Consider the following 20,086-nt stretch of genomic DNA (forward strand, 5'->3'; position numbering starts at 1 on the left):
TTGGCTTAATAATAATAATATGTTTTTCTTCTGACATGACATCAAAGAATGTTGAAATTGAGCTACAGTATATGATACAAACCACTTCAACCTTATTTCACAGGGGTCAGAAATCAGAACCTGGCATGAGTCCATGGGGTACTTGAGTATGCTGAATGTCTTACTGCCAAAACATGCTACGAAGGATTTGTTCTGCCTCTAAAAACAAATAAAATTGCATTGTTTAAACTCTATCAAATCCCAAAGTCCCAGATAGTTTCAAATGTAGTACAATCAAAGCCCATCTCTGGTGTAACTTGTCAGGGAATAGCAGCAGGCAATAGTTGTACAAATGTAGAGCCATGGTACATTTAACAACTGTTTATTCCCAGACCAAAAAATAACAGAACAAAACATGTTTTTCTTTTTTTACCTTTATTTAACTAGGCAAGTCAGTTAAGAACAAATTCTTATTGACAATGACCGCCTACACCAGCCAAACCTGGACCAACTGTGTGCCGCCCTATGGGATTCCCAATCACAGCCAGTTGTGATACAGCCTGGATTTGAACCAGGGTGACTGTAGTGACTGAGATGCAGTCTCTTTAGACCGCTGCACCACTCGGGAGCCCAGGTCCCCCAATGGAAATTAAAATACCAACTTTCCAATCACCAGACCATTTTTCCGGGTATTATGCCACCGGTACAGTAGGTATGTTTATGTGCCCCCAACCGATTGTTTTTTATATTTTTTATCTGCGTTGTTTTTCAATATTTTTTTTACTGATTTTGTGCATAATGTTGCTGCTACCGTCTCTTATGACCGAAAATAACTTTGAGATATCAGGACTGCGATTACTCACCACAGACTAGCAGAATCCTTATTCTTCTTTCACAACTCTGATGAGCCCGAGGCGGAGGATATACGGCTTCCTTGGGAACAGGCCACGACAACCGTGATCTGAGTGAAGATGAGACGGAGAAAGAGAGGCCAGAGAGCGGGCCGCCTTCTGAGAATTCGAAGGCAATCGAATAAATCCCCACTTCCCTCAATTCTGCTAGCAAACGTGCAATCTTTGAACAATAAAATATATTAGTTACGGGGAAGATTAAACTACCAACAGGACATTAAAAACTGTAACATCTTATACTTCACGGAGTCGTGGCTGAATGATGACAATATCAACATACAGCTGAACTGGCTGGTTATACGATGTACCGGCAGGATAGAACAGCGGCGTCTCGTAAGACAAGGGGCAACAGATTATGTATTTTTGTAAATAACAGCTGGTGCACTATATCTAAGGAAGTCTCGAGCTATTGCTCGCCTGAGGTTGAGTATCTCATGATAAGCTGTAGACCACCCTACCTACTGAGAGAATTCTCATCTGTATTCTTCGTAGCTGTTTACATACCACATCAGTCAGAGGTTGGCACTAAGATAGCATTGAATGAGCTGTATTCCACCATAAGCAAACAAGAAAACGCTCACCCAGAGGTGTCGCTCCTAGTAGCCGGCAACATTAATGCAGGGAAAGGGTAGGTAACAACACATCCGCCACGCTGATCCTTAACACAAGGGCCCCTCAGGGGTCCATGCTCAGCCCCCTCCTGTACTCCCTGTTCACTCATGACTGCATGGCCAGGCACGACTCCAACACCATCATTACATTTGCCGATGACACAACAGTGGTAGGCCTGATCACCAACAACGGCGAGACAGCCTATAGGGTGTAGGTCAGAGACCTGGCCGTGTGGTGCCAGAACAACAACCTCTCCCTCAATGTGATCAAGACAAAGGAGATGATTGTGGACTACAGGAAAAAGAGGACCGAGCACGCCCCCATTCTCATCGACGGGGCTGCAGTGGAGCAGGCTGAGAGCTTCAAGTTGCTTGGTGTTCACATCACCAACAAACTAACATGATCCAACCACACCAAGACAGTTGTGAAGCGGGCACGACAAAACCTATTCCCCCTCAGGAGACAAGATTTGGCATGGGTCCTCAGATCCTCAAAAAGTTATACAGCTGCACCATCGAGAGCATCCTGACTGGTTGCATCACTGCCTGGTATGGCAACTGCTCAGCCTCCGACCGCAAGGCACTACAGAGGGTAGTGTGTACAGCTCAGTAAGATCCCTGGGGCTAAGCTTGCTGCCATCCAGGACCTCTATACCAGGCGGTGTCAGAGGAAGGCCCTAAAAATTGTCAAAGACTTCAGCCACCCTAGTCATAGACTGTTCTCTCTGCTACCGCATGGAAAGCGGTACCAGAGCACCAATTCTAGGTCCAAGAGGCTTCTAAACAGCTTCTACCCCCAAGCCATAAAACCCCTGAACATCTAGTCAAATGGCTACCCAGACTATTTGCATTGCCTATTTGCATTGCCCCCCCCCCACACCACTGCCACTCTCAGTGTGGCACTCTCAGTATGCATAGTCACTTTAATAACTCTACCTACATGTACATACTACCTCAACTAACTGGTGCCCCCGCACATTTACTCATCTATGCATAGTCACTTTAATAACTCTACCTACATGTACATACTACCTCAACTAACTGGTGCCCCCGCACATTTACTCATCTATGCATAGTCACTTTAATAACTCTACCTACATGTACATACTAGCTCAACTAACTGGTGCCCCCGCACATTTACTCATCTATGCATAGTCACTTTAATAACTCTACCTACATGTACATACTAGCTCAACTAACTGGTGCCCCCGCACATTGACTCATCTATGCATAGTCACTTTAATAACTCTACCTACATGTACATACTACCTCAACTAACTGGTGCCCCCCTGTGAATGTTGTTATGTTTTACTGCTGCTCTTTAATTACTTGTTATTTTTATCTCTTATTCTTATCTGTAATTTTTGAAACTGCACTGTTGGTTAGGGGCTCGTAAGTTAGCATTTCACCTGTTGTAGTCGGCACATGTGACTAATAAAACTTGATTTTATTTTATTTAGTTCTCCATTATACGATGCTGATAGATGAAAACACTGACAACTGAAATTACCATCAGCCTCCTCTGATCCCTGGTATGTGGATGTTACTTGTTTCAATTTGTATTGGGTTTATTGGATTGAGGCTGAGACACACTGTTACATTTTCCAAAAATGTGGTTCTAAACTCAAAACCTTGATCATAACCAGATGACCATCAGTATGGTCAGAGCAGGACAGGAGTGAGAGGGACTGTGTGAGAGAGAGGGTGGTCTGTCTGAGGAAATGGACCCTGCTATTGGAGGAGCCTTGCTACAGTCCCTTCAAAGAGTATTCACACCGCTTCACTTTTTCCACATTTACAGCCTGAATTTAAAATGGATTAAATAGAGATGTTTTGTCACTGGCCTACACACAATACCCCCATAATGTCAAGGTGGAATCATGTTTTTCAAAATATGTACAAATTAATAAAATATGAAAATGAAACATCTTGAGTCAACAAGTATTCAACCCCTTTGTTACGACAAGCCTAAATAAGTTCACGAGTAATAAGTTGCATGAACTCCCTCTGAGTGACATAATAGTGTTTAACATGATTTTTGAATGACTACATCATCTCTGTACCCCACATACAATTATCTGTAAGGTCCCTCAGTTGACGGATGGTGAATCAATACGCTTTGGATGGTGAATCAATACACCCAGTCACTACAAAGATACAGGCGTCCTTCCTAACTCAGTTTCCAGAGAGGAAGGAATCTGCTCAGGGATTTCACCATGAGGCCAATGGTGACTTTAAACAGTTACAGAGTTTAATGGCTGTGATAGGAGAAAACTGAGGATGGATCAACAACATTGTACTTACTCTACAATACTAACCTAATTGACAGAGTGAAAAGAAGGAAGCCTGTACAGAATAAAAATATTCCAAAACATGCATCCTGTTTGCAACAAGGCACTAAAGAAATAGTGCAGGAAATGTGACAATGCAATTCAGTTTTACAGGATAAAAAATAAACAGAATGGACCTAAGCACAGGCAAAATGCTAGAGGAAAACCTGGTTCAGTTTGTTTTCCACCAGACACTGGGAGAAGAATTCACCTTTCAGCAGGTCAAATAATCTAAAACACAAGGCCAAATCTACACTGGAGTTACTTACCAAGAAGACAGTGAATGTTCCTGAGTGGTCAAGTTAAATCTGCTTGAAAGGTGTGGAATGCTCACAGCTGTACTCACTGCCAGGTGCTACTACAAACTATTCACTCAGGGGTGTGAATACTTATGTAAATGAGATATTTATGTACTTCATGTTCAATCATTTGCAAAAATGTAAAAAAAAATATATTTAATACATTTTGAATTCAAGCTGTAACACAACTAAATGTGGAATAATCAAGTGGTATGAATACTTTCTGAAGGCACTGTATCTCAGCAGGTAGACAAATCACCACAGCTTAGCTCACTGAAGGGATCTAGGAAGCATCAAGCATCAACCAGGTCTGGTAAAATGAAGTAACACAAAATATCTGTTATATGTGAAAAATGTTAATAAAAAATTACTGTTCAAGTTTCAAAACATGCAGATAAATTACACATGAACACTACACTTTGCATGTTTGAAAATGTATTGACAATTATATACAGAAAACAAATGAACAACATACTTCCAGCATGCTTATAAGGAAGGGCACTCAACATGTGCAGCACTGACACAAATGACTGATGATTGGCTGAAAGAATTGTGTGGTCCTTCTGTAGCTCAGTTGGTAGAGCATGGCGCTTGTAACGCCAGGGTAGTGGGTTCGATCCCCGGGACCACCCATACGTAGAATGTATGCACACATGACTGTAAGTCGCTTTGGATAAAAGCGTCCGCTAAATGGCATATATTATTATTATAAGATTTTGAGAGCTGTTTTGTTAAACTTCAGTGCAACCTTTCATATCATTGATCATAACATATTGCTGAAAATAATTAGGTGTTATGGATTAACATTTTCTGCCTTATCATGGATGGACAGTTATCTATCCAATAGGGTTTTCTTTAATGGAAGCCTCTCTAATGCAAATTTGGTTGAGTGTGGTGTACCACAGAGCAGCCAGCTTGGACCATTATTGTTGTCTGTGTTTACTAATGACCTTCCACTGACCTTGAATAAAGCCTGTGTGTCCATGTACGCTCAACAACTCAACAGTATACATGTCGTGGCAACAGTAAATAAATAGCTGACGCCCTCGACATATCGCTCCAATCAGTTTTAGAATGGGTAACAAGCAATTGGCTGATGCTAAATATTTGAAAAATGAAAAGCACAATTTTTGGGACAAATCACTCACTAAACCTAATCTGGATCTATTATTGAATCTATGACATAAATCTGTCGATCTGCCTTTGAGCAAGGCACTTAACCGTAATTGCTCTTGTAAGTTGCTCTGCATGAGTGCATCTGCTAAATGACAAAAATGTAAAATATCCAATTTACATATGTATTTACACCCCTGAGTTGTTACATGTTAGAATCACCTGTGACAGTGATTACAGTCTTTCACGGTAAGTCTCTAAGAGCTTTGCACATCTGGATTGTACAATATTTGCTTCAAGCTCTGTCAAATTGGTTGTTGATCATTGTGAGACAACCATTTTGATGTCTTGACATAGATTTTCAAGCAGATTTAAGTCAAAACTGTAATTCGGCCACTCAGGAACATTCACTGTCTTCTTGGTAAGCAACTCCAGTGTAGATTTGGCCTTGTGTTTTAAGTTATTGTCCTGCGAAAAGGTACATTCATCACCCAGTGTCTGGTGGAAAGCTACTGAACTGGGTTTTCCTCTATGATTTTGCCTGTGCTTACAGTAGCTCCATTCTATTTATTTTTTACCCAGCTACCACTATGCTGGAAAATATGTAGAGTGGTACTAAGTAATGTGTTGTATTGGATTTGCCCCAAACATAACACTTTGAATTCAGGATCTTCACTCTGTCAATTAATTTAGTATTGTGGAGTAACTACAATGTTGTTGATCCATCCTCAGTGTTCTCCTATCACAGCCATTACACTCTGTAAATGTTTTCAAGTCACCATTGGCGTCATGGCAACTGAGTTAGAAGGATGTCTGTATCTTTGTAGTGACTGGGAGTATTGATTCACCATCCAAAGCCTAATTAATAACTTCATCATGTTTAAAGGGATATTCAAGCATCTACAAATAGGTGCCCTTCTTTGTGAGGCATTGAACCTTTGTGGTTGAATCTGTGCGTGCAATTCACTACTCAATCGAGGGACTTTACAGATAATGAGGTAGTCATTCATAAATCATATTCACCACTATTATTGAACACAGAATGAGTCCATTCAACGTATGTGATTTGTTAAGCACATTTTTACTCCTGAATTTATTTAGGCTTGTCAAATCAAATAGGTTTAATTCTTATTGACTCAATCATTTTCTACAAACAAAATTACACTTTGACATTATAGGGCATTGTGTGTAGATTAGTGACACAACATCTAAATGTAATACATTTTAAATTCAAGCTGTTACACAACAATATGAGGGAAAAGTAAAGGGATGTGAATATTTTCTGAAGGCACTGTATATGTATATTTTGTATTCTGGTATGGAAGGTCATTTCCTGCAATTTCATCCATTTTGCCATGGGGGTTTTGTACTGTGTATTTAAATACTGTATTCTCAACATACAGTACCAGTCAAAAGTTTTGACACACCTTCTCATTCAAAGGTTTTTCTTTATTTTTACTATGAACACTATGAAGTAACACATATGGAATCATGTAGTAACCAAATAAGTGTAAACAAATCCAATTATATGTTATATTTTAGATTCTTCAAAGTAGCCACCCTTTGCCTTGATGACAGCTTGCACACTCAAAGGCATTCTCACAACCATCTTCACCTGGAATGCTTTTCAAACGGTCTTGAAGGAGTTCCCACATATGGAGGTGTGTTTTGGGTCACTGTCCTGTTGAAAAACAAATGATAGTCCCAACCAGATGGGATGGCATATCGCTGCAGAATGATGGCATATCGCTGCAGAATATTGGTTAAGTGTGCCTTGAATTCTAAATAAATCACTGACAGTGTCACCAGCAAATCACCCCCACACCATCACAACTCCTCCTCCATGCTTCATGGTGGGAACCACACATGCAGAGATCATCCGTTCACCTACTCTGCGTCTCACAAAGACACAGAAGTTGGAACCAAAAACTAAAATTTGGACTCATCAGACCAAAGGACAGATTTCCACCGGTCTAATGTCCATTGCTCGTGTTTCTTGGCCCAAGCAAGTCTCTTCTTCTTATTTGTGTCCTTTAGCAGTGGTTTCTTTGCAGCAATTCGACCATGAAGGCCTGATTCACGCAGTTATAAGGGCACAAGGCGAGACCCAAATGCAGACACAGGAGGCAGATGATTGAGCTCTGAAATGTATTATGACAAAAGGGGGTAGGCAAAAGACAGGTCGGTGTACAGGCGAGAGTTCATAAACCAGGTCAGAGTCCAAACAGTACCAGGAGATAGGCAGGCTTGAGGTCAGGACAGGTAGGGCTTCTGTAACTAGGTCCGAGTCCAAACAGTACCAGGTGATAGGCAGGCTCGAGGTCAGGAGCAGGCAAAGTGGTCAGGCAGGCAGGCTCAGAGTCAGGACAGGCAAGGGTCAAAACTAGGAGGCAGAGAAAAGAGACTGGGAAAGCAGGAGCTGAGAAACAAAATTGCTGGTTGACTTGACAAACAAGGAAACACAGGGATAAATACACCAGGGAAAACAAGCGACACCTGGAGGGGGTGGAGACAAGCACAAGGACAGGTGAAACAGATCAGGGTGTGGCAGCAGCAGTCTCCTCTGAACATTTGATGTTGAGATGTGTCTGTTACTTGAACTTAGTGAAGCATTTATTTGGTCTGCAATTTCTGAGGTTGGAAAGTCTAATGAATTTATCCTCTGCAGCAGAGGTAACTCTGGGTCTTCCTTTCCTTTGGCGGTCCTCATGACAGCCAGTTTCATCATAGAGCTTGATGTTTTTTTCTTGAAATGTTCCGTATTGACTGACTTTCATGTCTTATAGTAATGATGGACTGTCATTTATTTTTGTTATTTCAGCTGTTCTTGCCATAATATGGACTTGGTCTTTTACCAAATAGGGCTTCCACAAATTAACTTTCAACATGGCACACCTGTTCATTGAAATGCATTCCAGGTGATGAAGCTGGTTGAGAGAATGCCAAGAGTGTGCAAAGCTATCATCAAGGAAAAGGGTGGCTACTTTGAAGAATCTCAAATATAAAATATATTTTGATTTGTTTAACACTTTTTTGGTTACTGCATGATTCCATATGTGCTATTTCATAGTTTTCATCTCTTCACTATTATTCTACAATGTAGAAAATAGTAAAAATCTAGACAAACCCTGTAATGCGTAGGTGTGTCCAAACTTTTGACTGGCACTGTAGCTCATTCTAATATTTCTACTACTGTACAATGCATTTTAGGTACACTGTTTATACACTGTTTATACACAATGCATATTTATTTATATACTGGATTCTTGACATAGCTTACTCTAATATATCTACTACTATACATATCATTCTTAGTATAACTGGTGTATATTCATCTGTTGTATATACATATATATACATATTGATTACTGTTACACTGCTATTTGGATTGTTCATTGGATTCATTTTTGACATTTCTAGATCATTTTTTGTATTATTTGTGTACTTGTTTGACATTTAACTCAACTGTTAGGAGCTAGTAGCATAAGCACTTAGCTGCACCGGCTATAACATCTGCTAAAAGTTGTACAGAACCAATACATTTTGATTTTGATTTGTCAAATGGTACAGGGGCCCACTCAGGCCGTGAAAAAAAAAACGGTCATGTTACATCATGAATAAATGTTGCTTGTAAAAACAAGTTCCTAGTCGCAGCTGTTATTATCTGAGTACAAAGTAGGACACTTTGCAAACTTTGTTTACAATTTCATTAAGAATGAATTATGAGTGTTGATGTGAAGGTGTATCATTTATGGAATGCATTTGATCTTTGTTATATGGAATGTTTGTCCAGAGTTAATTGTGTTGCTGCACAATGCGGAGGAGAGCTGGACTTAAATCAATTATCAACGCTCTATCAACATCTGTCAAAGCAAACATGCTGATATGGAAAGCTCATATCAAGGCTAATTAAACGTAAATAAACCTTCAATGAACTTCATTCCAACTTAATCAAAACCAAGAGGTGATACAGTATCTGAACAATCGAAAGGTCTGTACTGAAGATCACCGACTCTCCAGACATTACCGCGGACTGACCAAATCAAGTGTTCACATACTTCAATAATCCACTCACATTGCCACTCCGTACTGTTCGTCAGGATTACTCAGTGTTAATGGAACAGTGCATATTTATACTGGCAATTTGCTTGTAAGCAAAATCCTCCAAACGCAGATCCTGCCAAACGCCTGTCTTGAACTGGGATGGGAAAGACTAATCAACATGATCTTTTTGGACAGATCTGGCAGTATCACCACCGTGGTTAGATTTGAACACTGACATCAGACGATACACATGAGATGATGTACCAGTTGTTTTGCTGTTACTATACAAACAAACATAATGGAAAACAACTTCTTTGGTTGTGAGTATCATTCTGAAAATACATGGGACCATGTCACTGAGCAGACATTTATTGTAATCAAATTAGTCCTGCAAGCTGGAGAAGAGGGCTGGCCATCAACCTGAGATGAGTTGATTTGGTGCTTCATAGACAAAACTTTACCCAAGTTTGACCAAATATGGAGATATCCTTCTAGGAAATGGATCACTGTAGCGGGTGATATCGGCACACAAATGGGTATTTTCTTGGTAAGTCACCATGGTGATAAACACTGATAGGAAGGCTGATAATTGGGAGACAAATTGTTCAAGACAGCCTCACTCAATCCACTATTGTAATCAGCATAACAAAATGCTCTGTGATTTTAGAAAAAATAGGATTTGATGAATTCTAGTGGTATATCAAAAATATTGATCTCACTACTAACAGTGCAGCTGACTGCAAGGGCCGTAATACTATGGGGGGGGATTGTATATTTACTTTTGATCTCACACTCACAGGTTCTAACACCCAATATCCCTGATCAAGCCAGAACATAAATAATACCTTTCATCTCCTGATTCTCCTCATACATAGAAACAAGTGGAGACAGAGTTTCCCATGTAGTCAAGTCAGAGTAGGAATAATAGAACATGTCAATGTGATTCCAGAAGGTAACTTACCCTCTTCATGCAACCTAATTTCACTTCCATACAAATAATTGTATTTAGGCGTTCAGGTCAGCAAAGTACAGCTGTTGGTGATTAAAATTGGCAGCATGAGGGTACAATATACAATAGACTGCAACACACCAGTCTCTACAGAACACCTTCTACACTAGACAACAGAAGCCCAAAGGGTGTCCACCGAACCAGACCTTCACAGCGCTATCAACATGTACATTTCATTAAACATTGTAGACATTTGCAGGCTTTCCCCACGCATACAAATTGCAATGTACAGACTTGTTGAATTCTTTGTCACACACAACATAGTATAGGCACGTGTCTTTTTAAAACATCACTCTCTCTAAACCACGGAGGCTGTTAGTTGACATTTTAGGGTGCTACAACGACTGGGTTCCAGATCCATACAGTTAACATCTGCAGATATACATACACACATGCACAAACACACACAGTGCACACAGCTAAACACCTGTAATGCACCAAAGGTCAAATCTATGTAGCACTTAGCCTGCTTCTTTAGTGAGCTTCTTGAAATGCCTCAACCCTTCTGTCTGTCTACCTGGAAGGAAGGTTAATAGTAGTGTGCCAAATGGTGTAGTGATTACATTGAACATATCTTCTATTCTGTTAGGCCTACCCTTTACCACAATGAAGACACACAACACAAAAGACGGTGATCATTATCTTTGTATCAGTTCATGACTGCAATGTTCATGGGAAAAGCTAATTGTGACAAAAGAAGCATGATGACCCGATGTAGGCTACAGTACGGCTGTGTCAGTGAGAGAATCAAAAAGATTCCAGGTCTGTTTGAGGTGAAGAACATTAAACCCAGTGTTTCCCCAAGGATTGGTAGTGGTACTGTAGTGATAGTGGGTGTGGCCAATTGCACAGTCTTGGCTGCAGAGACAAAATGTTGCTTTTTTAAAGCTTATTTCCTTAAATTTGTTCATGGGCCGGAGAAAAATATGTACAGTTTTAAAGTTAGTTTTCTGCAATACTACACATTTTATCATGGGCTGAGAGAAAAGAAAACAGTTTTAGAGCTAATTTCCTGCAATTCTACACATTTTAAAGCTAATTTCCCATGGCTTATGCCATTCTTATGGTATCAGAGTGACTCAAACCTTACAACAAAATCAATGAAAAAAGTTCTTAGTAGCTAGCTAACTTTTTAATTTGGATCCCGCGACACAGTTGGCATCAGTTGCTGAGACTGGTAGCTTCTGTCCAGTGATCCTGCCAACCAAGGACGGGTCTGAGGAGCTATTTGGGCTTGCAGCTAACCTAGCTGCTAGCTAGCTGCATATCAAGCTAGCAGGGTTTTCTTGATGGCTTGAACACAGCCAGCGACGCGGTTAGCCATTATGTCTGGGACTGCGGATTGTCCCGGGTTTGTGGCTGTCTAGACCCTTGATGTTTGTTGTTTTAAATCTTCCCTGTGACTTGCCCTGTCTCAAACTGTGAGGAGTAACAGACTAACCTACGTTGCTAGCTACCATGACAAAGACCAAAGCCGGCAGGTGTACCGTTGAGGACAGTGGTGTCTCTCTATCAATCGTGAAGGATCTTTTAACTAACAAAAATAGTTCTACAAGCAGTTGTTACAACAACAAGGAAATAGCTTAAAGTGTTTTGTCCAAATACTGGTAGATTCAACTAATAAAAGAATGGACAACCTGACCAGAGAGATCCAGGACCTGAAGAACAGTTTGCAGTTCTCCCAGGGTCACCTCAATGAGTTGAAACAGGAGAACAGCAAAATGACAGCAATCTGTCATTGAGAGAGGACATCAGTTATGTATGTGAATCCATGATAAAAATGATGGATAAATCAGATGGAACAACATGGTTGTGGACGGAATTGCAGAATCTCCACATGAGACTTGGACGGAGTCTGAGGACAAAGTGAGGGAAATGATCTCTGAAAAACTGAAGATGGACCACAGGAAGATTGGAGTGCACACACAGGATTGGAAAACCCACCCCCGGCCCAGGTGACAGGCCCAGGCCAATAGTGGTAAAATTCCTGAGGTTCAAGGACAAGGTAGCTGTTCCTGAAAGAGCCAAGAACTTGAGAGGAATGTATATCTTCCTCAACTATCCTGAAGCTGTGTGCCAGAAGAGGAAAGAACTGATCCCAGCCATGAAAGCTGCCAGAGCGCGTGGGGACATTGCTTACATCCGCTATGACAGGCTCATTGTCCACCCTCCCTCCCAGAAGCCTGGAGGGGATGAGAGAGCCAAGCCTATGGGTTCGTAGTTTCAACCCCGCAGCGCGCGCGCGCGCACACACACACACACACACACACACACACACACACACACACACACACACACACACACACACACACACACACACACACACACACACACACACACACACACACACACACACACACACACACACACACACACACACACACACACACCAGTTGATTAATGTACTGCTGAATGTATATTTTTGTATCTTGCTTTGTATGCTCTTTTCAGTATTATGTCTATCTCTGATAAGCTACCCAGGAAAGGGCTGAACATATTAATATATGTATCCTTAGAAATAAGGTTGATGAAATCAACAACTTGATAACATCAGATAACATTCATATTTCAGCCATTTCTGAGACTCATTTTGATGATACAGAAGTAGCAATACACGGATATAACATCTATAGAAGAGACAGAAATACTTGGGGGAGGTGTTGTGGTATATGTTCAGAGCCATATCCCTGTAATTCTTAGAGAAGATCTTATGTCAAGTGTTATTGAAGTGTTGTGGTTGCAGGTTCACTTGGCACATCTGAAGCCTTTTCTTTAGGGGTGTTGCTATCAGCCACCAAGTGCTAACAGTCAGTCTCTAAACAATATGTGTGAAATCCTTGATAGAGTATGTGATGTAAACAGAGAGGTCTACTTTCTTGGGGACCTGAATATTGACTGGTTTTCATCAAGCTGTCCTTTCAAGAGAAGGCTTCTTACTGTAACCGGTGCCTGTAATCTGGTTCAGGCTATTAATAAACCTACCAGGGTGTTTACAAACATACCGGAACAAGATCATCCACATGTATCGATCACATTTTTACTAATACTGTAGAACTTTGTTCTAAAGCTGTATCCGTATCCATTGGATGCAGTGATCACAATATAGTGGCTATATCCAGGAAAGCCTAAGTTCCAACAGCTGGGCCTATAATAGTGTATAAGTGATCATACAAAAGATTTTGCTGTGACTCTTATGTGGATGATGTTCAAAATATTTGTTGGTCTGATGTGATTAATGAGGAGCATCCAGATGCTGCACTTATTATTGATACACATGCACCTAAAAAGAAACTAACTGTTATAACTGTTAAGGCTCTATGAATTGATGAGGAATTGAAAAACTGTATGTTTGAAAAAGATGGGGCAAAAGGAGTCTGACTACACATCTGACTGGCTGAATTACTGCAAATTGAGAAATTATCTGACTAATCTCAACAACAACAAGAATAAACTTTATTATGAAGCCAAAATCAATGACATAAAGAATGATGGAAAAAAACTTTGGAGTACTTTACATTAATTTATGGGCAGGAAGACAAATTCAAATCCATCTTTCATCGAATCAGGTGGCTATTCATTCATTCATCACAAAACCATTTGATGTTGCCAATTATTTTAATGACTACTTAATTGGCAAAGTGGGCAAACTTAGGCAGGAAATGCCAATAACGAACAGTGAGCCATCATATTCATGCATAAAAAAACTAATAATGAAAGAAATGCATTGCAGGTTTGAATTCTGTAAAGTTAGTGTGGGAGAGTGTGGGATAAATAATTCTTATCGATAAATAATGACAAACCTCATGGGATTGACAACTTAGATGGAAAGCTACTGTGGATGGTAGCTGACTCTATAGCCCCTCCTATCTGTCATATCTTTAATCTGAGCCTAGAGGAAAGTCTTTGTCCTCAGGCCTGGAGGGAAGCCAAAGTAATTTCGCTACCCAAGAGTGGTAAAGCGGCCTTTGATACTATTGACCATGACCTGTTGTTGACCATAACCTGTTGTTGAAAAAACATACATGATATGCTATGGCTTTTTTTAGTGTGGATTCAGAGCTATCTATCTAATAGAACTCAAAGGGTTTTATTTAATGAAAGCTTCTCTAATGTGAAACATGTAAAGTGTGGTGTACCGCAGGGCAGCTCTCTAGGCCCTCCACTCTTTTCTATTTTTACCAATGACCTGCCACTGGCATTAAACAAAGCATGTGTGTCCATGTATGCTGATGATTCAAACATATACTCATCAGCAACACAGCTAATGAAGTCACTGAAACTCTTAACAAAGAGTTGCAGTTTGTTATGGAATGGGTGGCCAGTAATAAACTGGTCCTGAACATCTACAAAACTAAGAGCATTTTATTTGGTACAAATCATTCCCTAAATTCTAGACCTCAGTTGAATCAGGTAATGAATGGTGTGGCTGTTGAACAAGTTGAGGAGACTAAATTACTTGGCGTTACCTTAGATTGTAAACTGTCATGATCAAAACATACAGATTCAATGGTTGTAAGGGCAGAGTTCTGTCCGTAATAAAGAGATGGTCTGCTTTTTAGACACCACACTCCAAAAAGCAAGTTTCTGCAAGCTCTAGTTGTATCTAATCTTGATTATTGTCCAGTCATGTGGTCCAGTGCTGCAAGGAAAGACTTAGTTAAGCTGCATCTGGCCCAGAACAGAGCGGCACGTCTTGCTCTTAATTGTAATCAGAGGGCTGTTATAAATACTATGCATGCCAGACTCTCTTGGCTAAGAGTTGAGGAGAGACTGACTGGATTCTTCTTATTTTTATAATAAACATGAATGTGTTGAAATTCTCATTGTTTGCATAGTCAACTTACACACAGATCTGACACACACACTTACCCCACAAGACATGCCACCAGGGTTCTTTACACAGTCCCCAAATCCGGAACAAATTCAAGAAAGGGTACAATATTATATAGAGCCATTGTTGCATGGAACTCTGTTCCATCTCATATTGCTCAGATAAACAAACCTGGTTTCAAAAAACAGATAAAGCAACACCTCACAGCACAATGCCTCTCCCCTATTTGACCTAGATAGTTTGTGTGTATGCTTGATATGTAAGCTACGTATGCCTTTTTAAAAAAAATGTATGTAGTTCTGTCCTTGAGCTGTTCTTTTCTATTGATATTCTGTATTATGTTTCATGTTTTGTGTGGACCCCAGGAAGAGTAGCTGCTGCTTTTGGAACAGCTAATGGGGATCCTAATAAAATACCAAAAATACCAAATATACAAATGGTTGGGGAGTAACGGATTACAAAAAAACGGTATCTGTAAATCGTTACGTTACCAGCAAAAATATTGTAATCAGATTATAGATACTTTCAAAAAACTAGATGATTACTTCGAGGATTCAATTTAAATTCAGAAAGGATGTGCGGGGGAAAAAATAATTGACACTTCTCTGTTTTCTCATTGACATTCAAATCAGCATTGAAAAAAGGCGCAAGTTTAAGTTTATTCCACCTGAGCGAATCTGACCACAAGTCAGAGACCACTATGATGACACACTAAAATGTATTTGGTGGATTGCGGGAAAAGAGCAGGAATGGGCTTTTTGTAGGCTACAGTCCAAGCTATCTCTTCCAATGGTGCAACTGCTGTCAGCATCCAAAGATTATCCAACTGAAATAAAGGAGGTCAGGATGACAGCAGTGGTGTAGTGTACAGCGATACGGATATCACTTATTATTGATATCTACATAGCGCATTGATGTGAATCACACTGCTGCTCTCTCATTTAGCTATTTGTGTCTTACGGATTGTGGTTGTTGTTGATGGCTGTTCACAAATCTAAATGTGTATTTGAACCCAATAATGGTTGAATTCAAGAAGTTTAAGCTGCCTATCAATCATTGTTTTTGATACCAGTGGGCAGCAAGTGACAAATGTGCTCTTGTAACAGCTGCATAGTTCAGATCCCAGCCTATGGAATAAAAGTGGGGATTTTATTGCTCAGTCTAATTCATTTATTTCTTTTTTTAAATGTAACCTTTATTTAACTAGGCAAGTCAGTTAAGAACAAATTCTTATTCACAATGACGGCCTACACCAGCAAAACCCAATTAAGCTCAGCCCTATGGGACTCTCAATCACGGCCGGTTGTGATACAGCCTGGAATCGAACCAGGGTGTCGGCTCTAACATTGAGATGCGGTGGTGATAATGCAGTACAGGGCAGTGCTGATAAAAAATGGACACCTCCTCAAACTCGCACATTTTTGATAGACTTTAAGGGGCAATCTGTCGCTATATATATTTTTGGACTTATAAATTATATTTATATAACTGGTTTCCTTCCTCTCCGTCATATATATATACTTGTCATTGGCAAGGATATATATATGGCCAGCAACTGTATGTACATTTTAACAAAGAGGATGTAATGTAAAATGTAATCTAAAAGTAACTGAATGTAATTAGATTACGTTACTGAGTTTGGGTAATCCAAAAGTTACCGATTACAATTTTGGACTAGTAACGGTACCGGATTACATTTAGAAAGTAACTTACCCATCCCTGCATTTACAGTGCCTTCAAATAGTATTCACACCACAACTTTGTCCACATTTTGTTGTTGTTACAGCCTGAATTTAAAATGGATTACAATTAGATTTTGGTCACAGGCCTACACGCAAAGCCCCATAATTTCAAAGTGGAATGAAGAATTTCTAAATGTTTACAAGTGAATTAAAAATAAAAAGCTGAATTGTCCTGAGTCAATGAGTATTTAACCCTTTGTTTATGACAAGCCTAAATAAGTTCAGGAGTAAAAATGTGCTAAACAAATCACATAATAAGTTACATGGACTCACTCTGTGTGAAATAATAGTGTTTAACATGATTTTTGAATGCTTACCTACGTACTATCTGTAGCCCACACATACATTTATCTGTAAGGTCCCTCAGTCGAGCAGTGAATTTCAAACACAGATTCAACCACAAAGACCAGGGAGGTTTTCCAATGCCTCGCAAAGAAGGGCACCTATTTGTAGACGTTTTTGGTTTTTAAACAAAGCAGACATTGAATATCCCTTTGACCATGGTGAAGTTATTAATTACACTTTGGATGGTGTATCAATACACCCAGTCACTACAAAGATACAGGCATCCTTCCTAAATTGCCAGAGAAGAAGGAAACCTGTCAGGGATTTCACCATGAAGCCAATGGTGAGTATAAAGCAGTTACAGTTTGGCTGTGATAGGAGAAAACTGAGGATGGATCAACAACATTGTAGTTACTCCACAATTACTAACCTAAATTACAGAGTTAAAAGAAGGAAGCCTGTGCAGAATACAAATATTCCAAAACATGCATCCTGTTTGCAATAAGGCACTAAAGTAAAACTACAAAAAAAGAAAAAAAGAAATTTAACTTTTTGTCCTGAATACAAAGTGTTATGTTTGGGGCAAATCCAACACAACACATCACTGAGCACCACTCTTCATATTTTCAAGCATGGTGGTGGCTGTATCATGCTATGGTTATACTTGTCATTGGCAAGGACTAGGGAATTGTTTTGTATATAAGTAAATGGAATAGAGCTAAGCACAGGCAAAATCCTAGAAGAAAACCTGGCTCAGTCTGCTTTCCAACAGATATTGGGAGACAAATTCACCTTTCAGCAGGACAATAACCTAAAACACAAGGCCAAATATACTTTAGAGTTGCTTACCAAGGTGACGTTGAATGTTCCTGAGTGGCCTAGTTACAGTTTTGAATTAAATCGGTTTGAAATTCTATGGCAAGACTTGAAAATGGCTGTCTAGCAATGATCAACAACCAACTTGACAAATTTTGAATAATTTTTCAAAGAAAAATATAGCAAATATTGTACAATCCAGGTGTGAAAAGCGCTTAGAGACTCACCGCTGAAAAACGTACAGCTGTTATCACTGCCAAAGGGGATTCTAACATGTATTGACTCAGGGGTGTGAATACTTATGTAATTTTAATATTTCTGTATTTCATTTTCAATACATTTTAAAACATTTCTAAAACAACATATTCACTTTGTCATTATGAGTTATTGTGTGTAGATGGGTGAGACAAAATATATGTAATCAATTTTGAATTTAGGCTGTGGAATAAGTCAAGGGGTATGAATACTTTCTGAAGGCACTGTATATTTATTGCCGTGGTGGCGGAGACTGTCCACAGTTTTTGCTCAAGCTCTGAGGTAGAATAACTTAGTGTTCATTAGATTAACAGATACTGCATCTGCAGTAACTTTCACCTACACCCTAAAATTGTAATCTAGGAATGTCAAATGCAGAAACATGTCCCAATGGTGCAGAGCTGTTGACAGGGATGTAGAGTTGCTACAGGAAGTAGTGTTGGGGGCCATATTGAGAGCAATCCCAGTTAGCACATTTGGTTTCTTGGAAGTAATGGTAGCGTACATTTTTGGTTTCCCATTGGTTCTGGGAATGAAGATATATGTTTCTGAGAATCTAGTGTAGCACATAGGGATGTGTGAAACTTGCTCCTCAGCCTTAAGTATCCCACTTGCTTTGCTTCATTAGCTAGCTTTTGAGGTGGTGCGATCGGCTACCCTTGAGGAGGGCGGTCACGTGTGTTTTTAAGGCAGAGGTCCCGAGTTCGAATCCCGAATTGTTGACTCGCTTATGTGTTCTGTTCGGCCCACGGGCCTTATGTTTAGCATGTACGCTAGCCTATTAGCCACGCTATGACTACGTTATGACCGACTTGTGATCATTGCCCTGAAACAGTGCATCCCGCCCGAATGGGTGGAGGCAGCAAACAATGTACGGGGCGGGGCGCCAGCTGTGATTTACAGCTATACATTTTTGGGAAAAAAGTGATTAAATGTATTGGTGAATTATATTAATCATGTATTGAAATGCATCCATCTATTCTGCCAATAATGCCTTACTGGATTTTTTTTTAGTAAAGTAGAACCTATTTCAAACCTCTTATGAAGTTGGTTTTGTAGCATAAAGTAGGAATTTGATATTTTTCACTGATATTATGATTGTCTGTTTGTTTCATATCTGCAAAGTAGTTAAAACGCTGTCAGTTCCACTTTAACATTCTCTGAACGTTCTGAGAACATCATTTAAAATAGAACCATAAGGAAACCTGTAGGAAACGTTATGCTGAAGTACTAATATTCCCACAGAAGAACGTTGTTTCTTAACGTTTGTTGAACTTTGAGAACATTCCCAATGCCAAACCAGTTGGAGAACATTCCTAGAACAATACCAAAAAATGTAATTAAATGTAACCATGTTTGAACTTTTAGGAACATTCCGTTAAAGTAATAACGTTGTTTTGTCATGTTCCTTAAATGTATTGAGGATGTTCCAAAGCCAAGCAACTATCCTACACCATTCCAATAACATTTTGGGAAGGTTGCAGGCAACATAACCATAGGACAACCATACTCCCACGAAGCTCTAAGAAACATATGGTCCTCAGAACGGTATATGCTAGCTGGGGTAGGAGGCACTTATGTCTCTGTGGTGAACCAACACACTGAGAGTGAATGTATTTACTTTACAAATGAGCAACAGCAAACAAAGAAAGTAGGGGTGCTTGACAACAATGACAAAAATCCATCAAAGGGGCTTACCAAGAAACATTTCCAAAGGGACTAATTGCAGGCAGAAAGGAGCACTCAACAAAAAGGCAGAGATCAATTTTTTATTTGCTCACTTTAATCCAATGTTCAGGGTAAGTACAGGTGATTTACTCATTCTGAACAATGGACTAAAGTGCTGAAACTCCTTTCTGCC

The 20,086-nt window shown here is 39.8% G+C and overlaps 1 protein-coding gene across 5 annotated transcripts in view; it reads right to left on the reverse strand.

The window, feature by feature from the left end:
• The window catches only part of LOC118387757 (5-hydroxytryptamine receptor 4-like), a 64,708-nt gene that overhangs the window by 5,068 nt on the left and 39,554 nt on the right, over positions 1–20,086 (reverse strand). For 4 of the 5 annotated variants that reach the window (XM_035776441.2, XM_035776440.2, XM_052525831.1 and 1 more), the window contains exon 7: positions 843–940. The exons of the other annotated variant lie outside the window; for it this stretch is intronic. In XM_035776441.2, coding sequence (XP_035632334.1) covers positions 843–940 — 98 coding nt within the window. The remainder of the gene's footprint in view (positions 1–842; positions 941–20,086) is intronic. 5 annotated transcript variants of the gene reach the window in all.

Source organism: Oncorhynchus keta, chromosome 9 (genome assembly GCF_023373465.1).
Source record: "Oncorhynchus keta strain PuntledgeMale-10-30-2019 chromosome 9, Oket_V2, whole genome shotgun sequence".
In the NCBI taxonomy this organism is placed as follows: domain Eukaryota; kingdom Metazoa; phylum Chordata; class Actinopteri; order Salmoniformes; family Salmonidae; genus Oncorhynchus; species Oncorhynchus keta.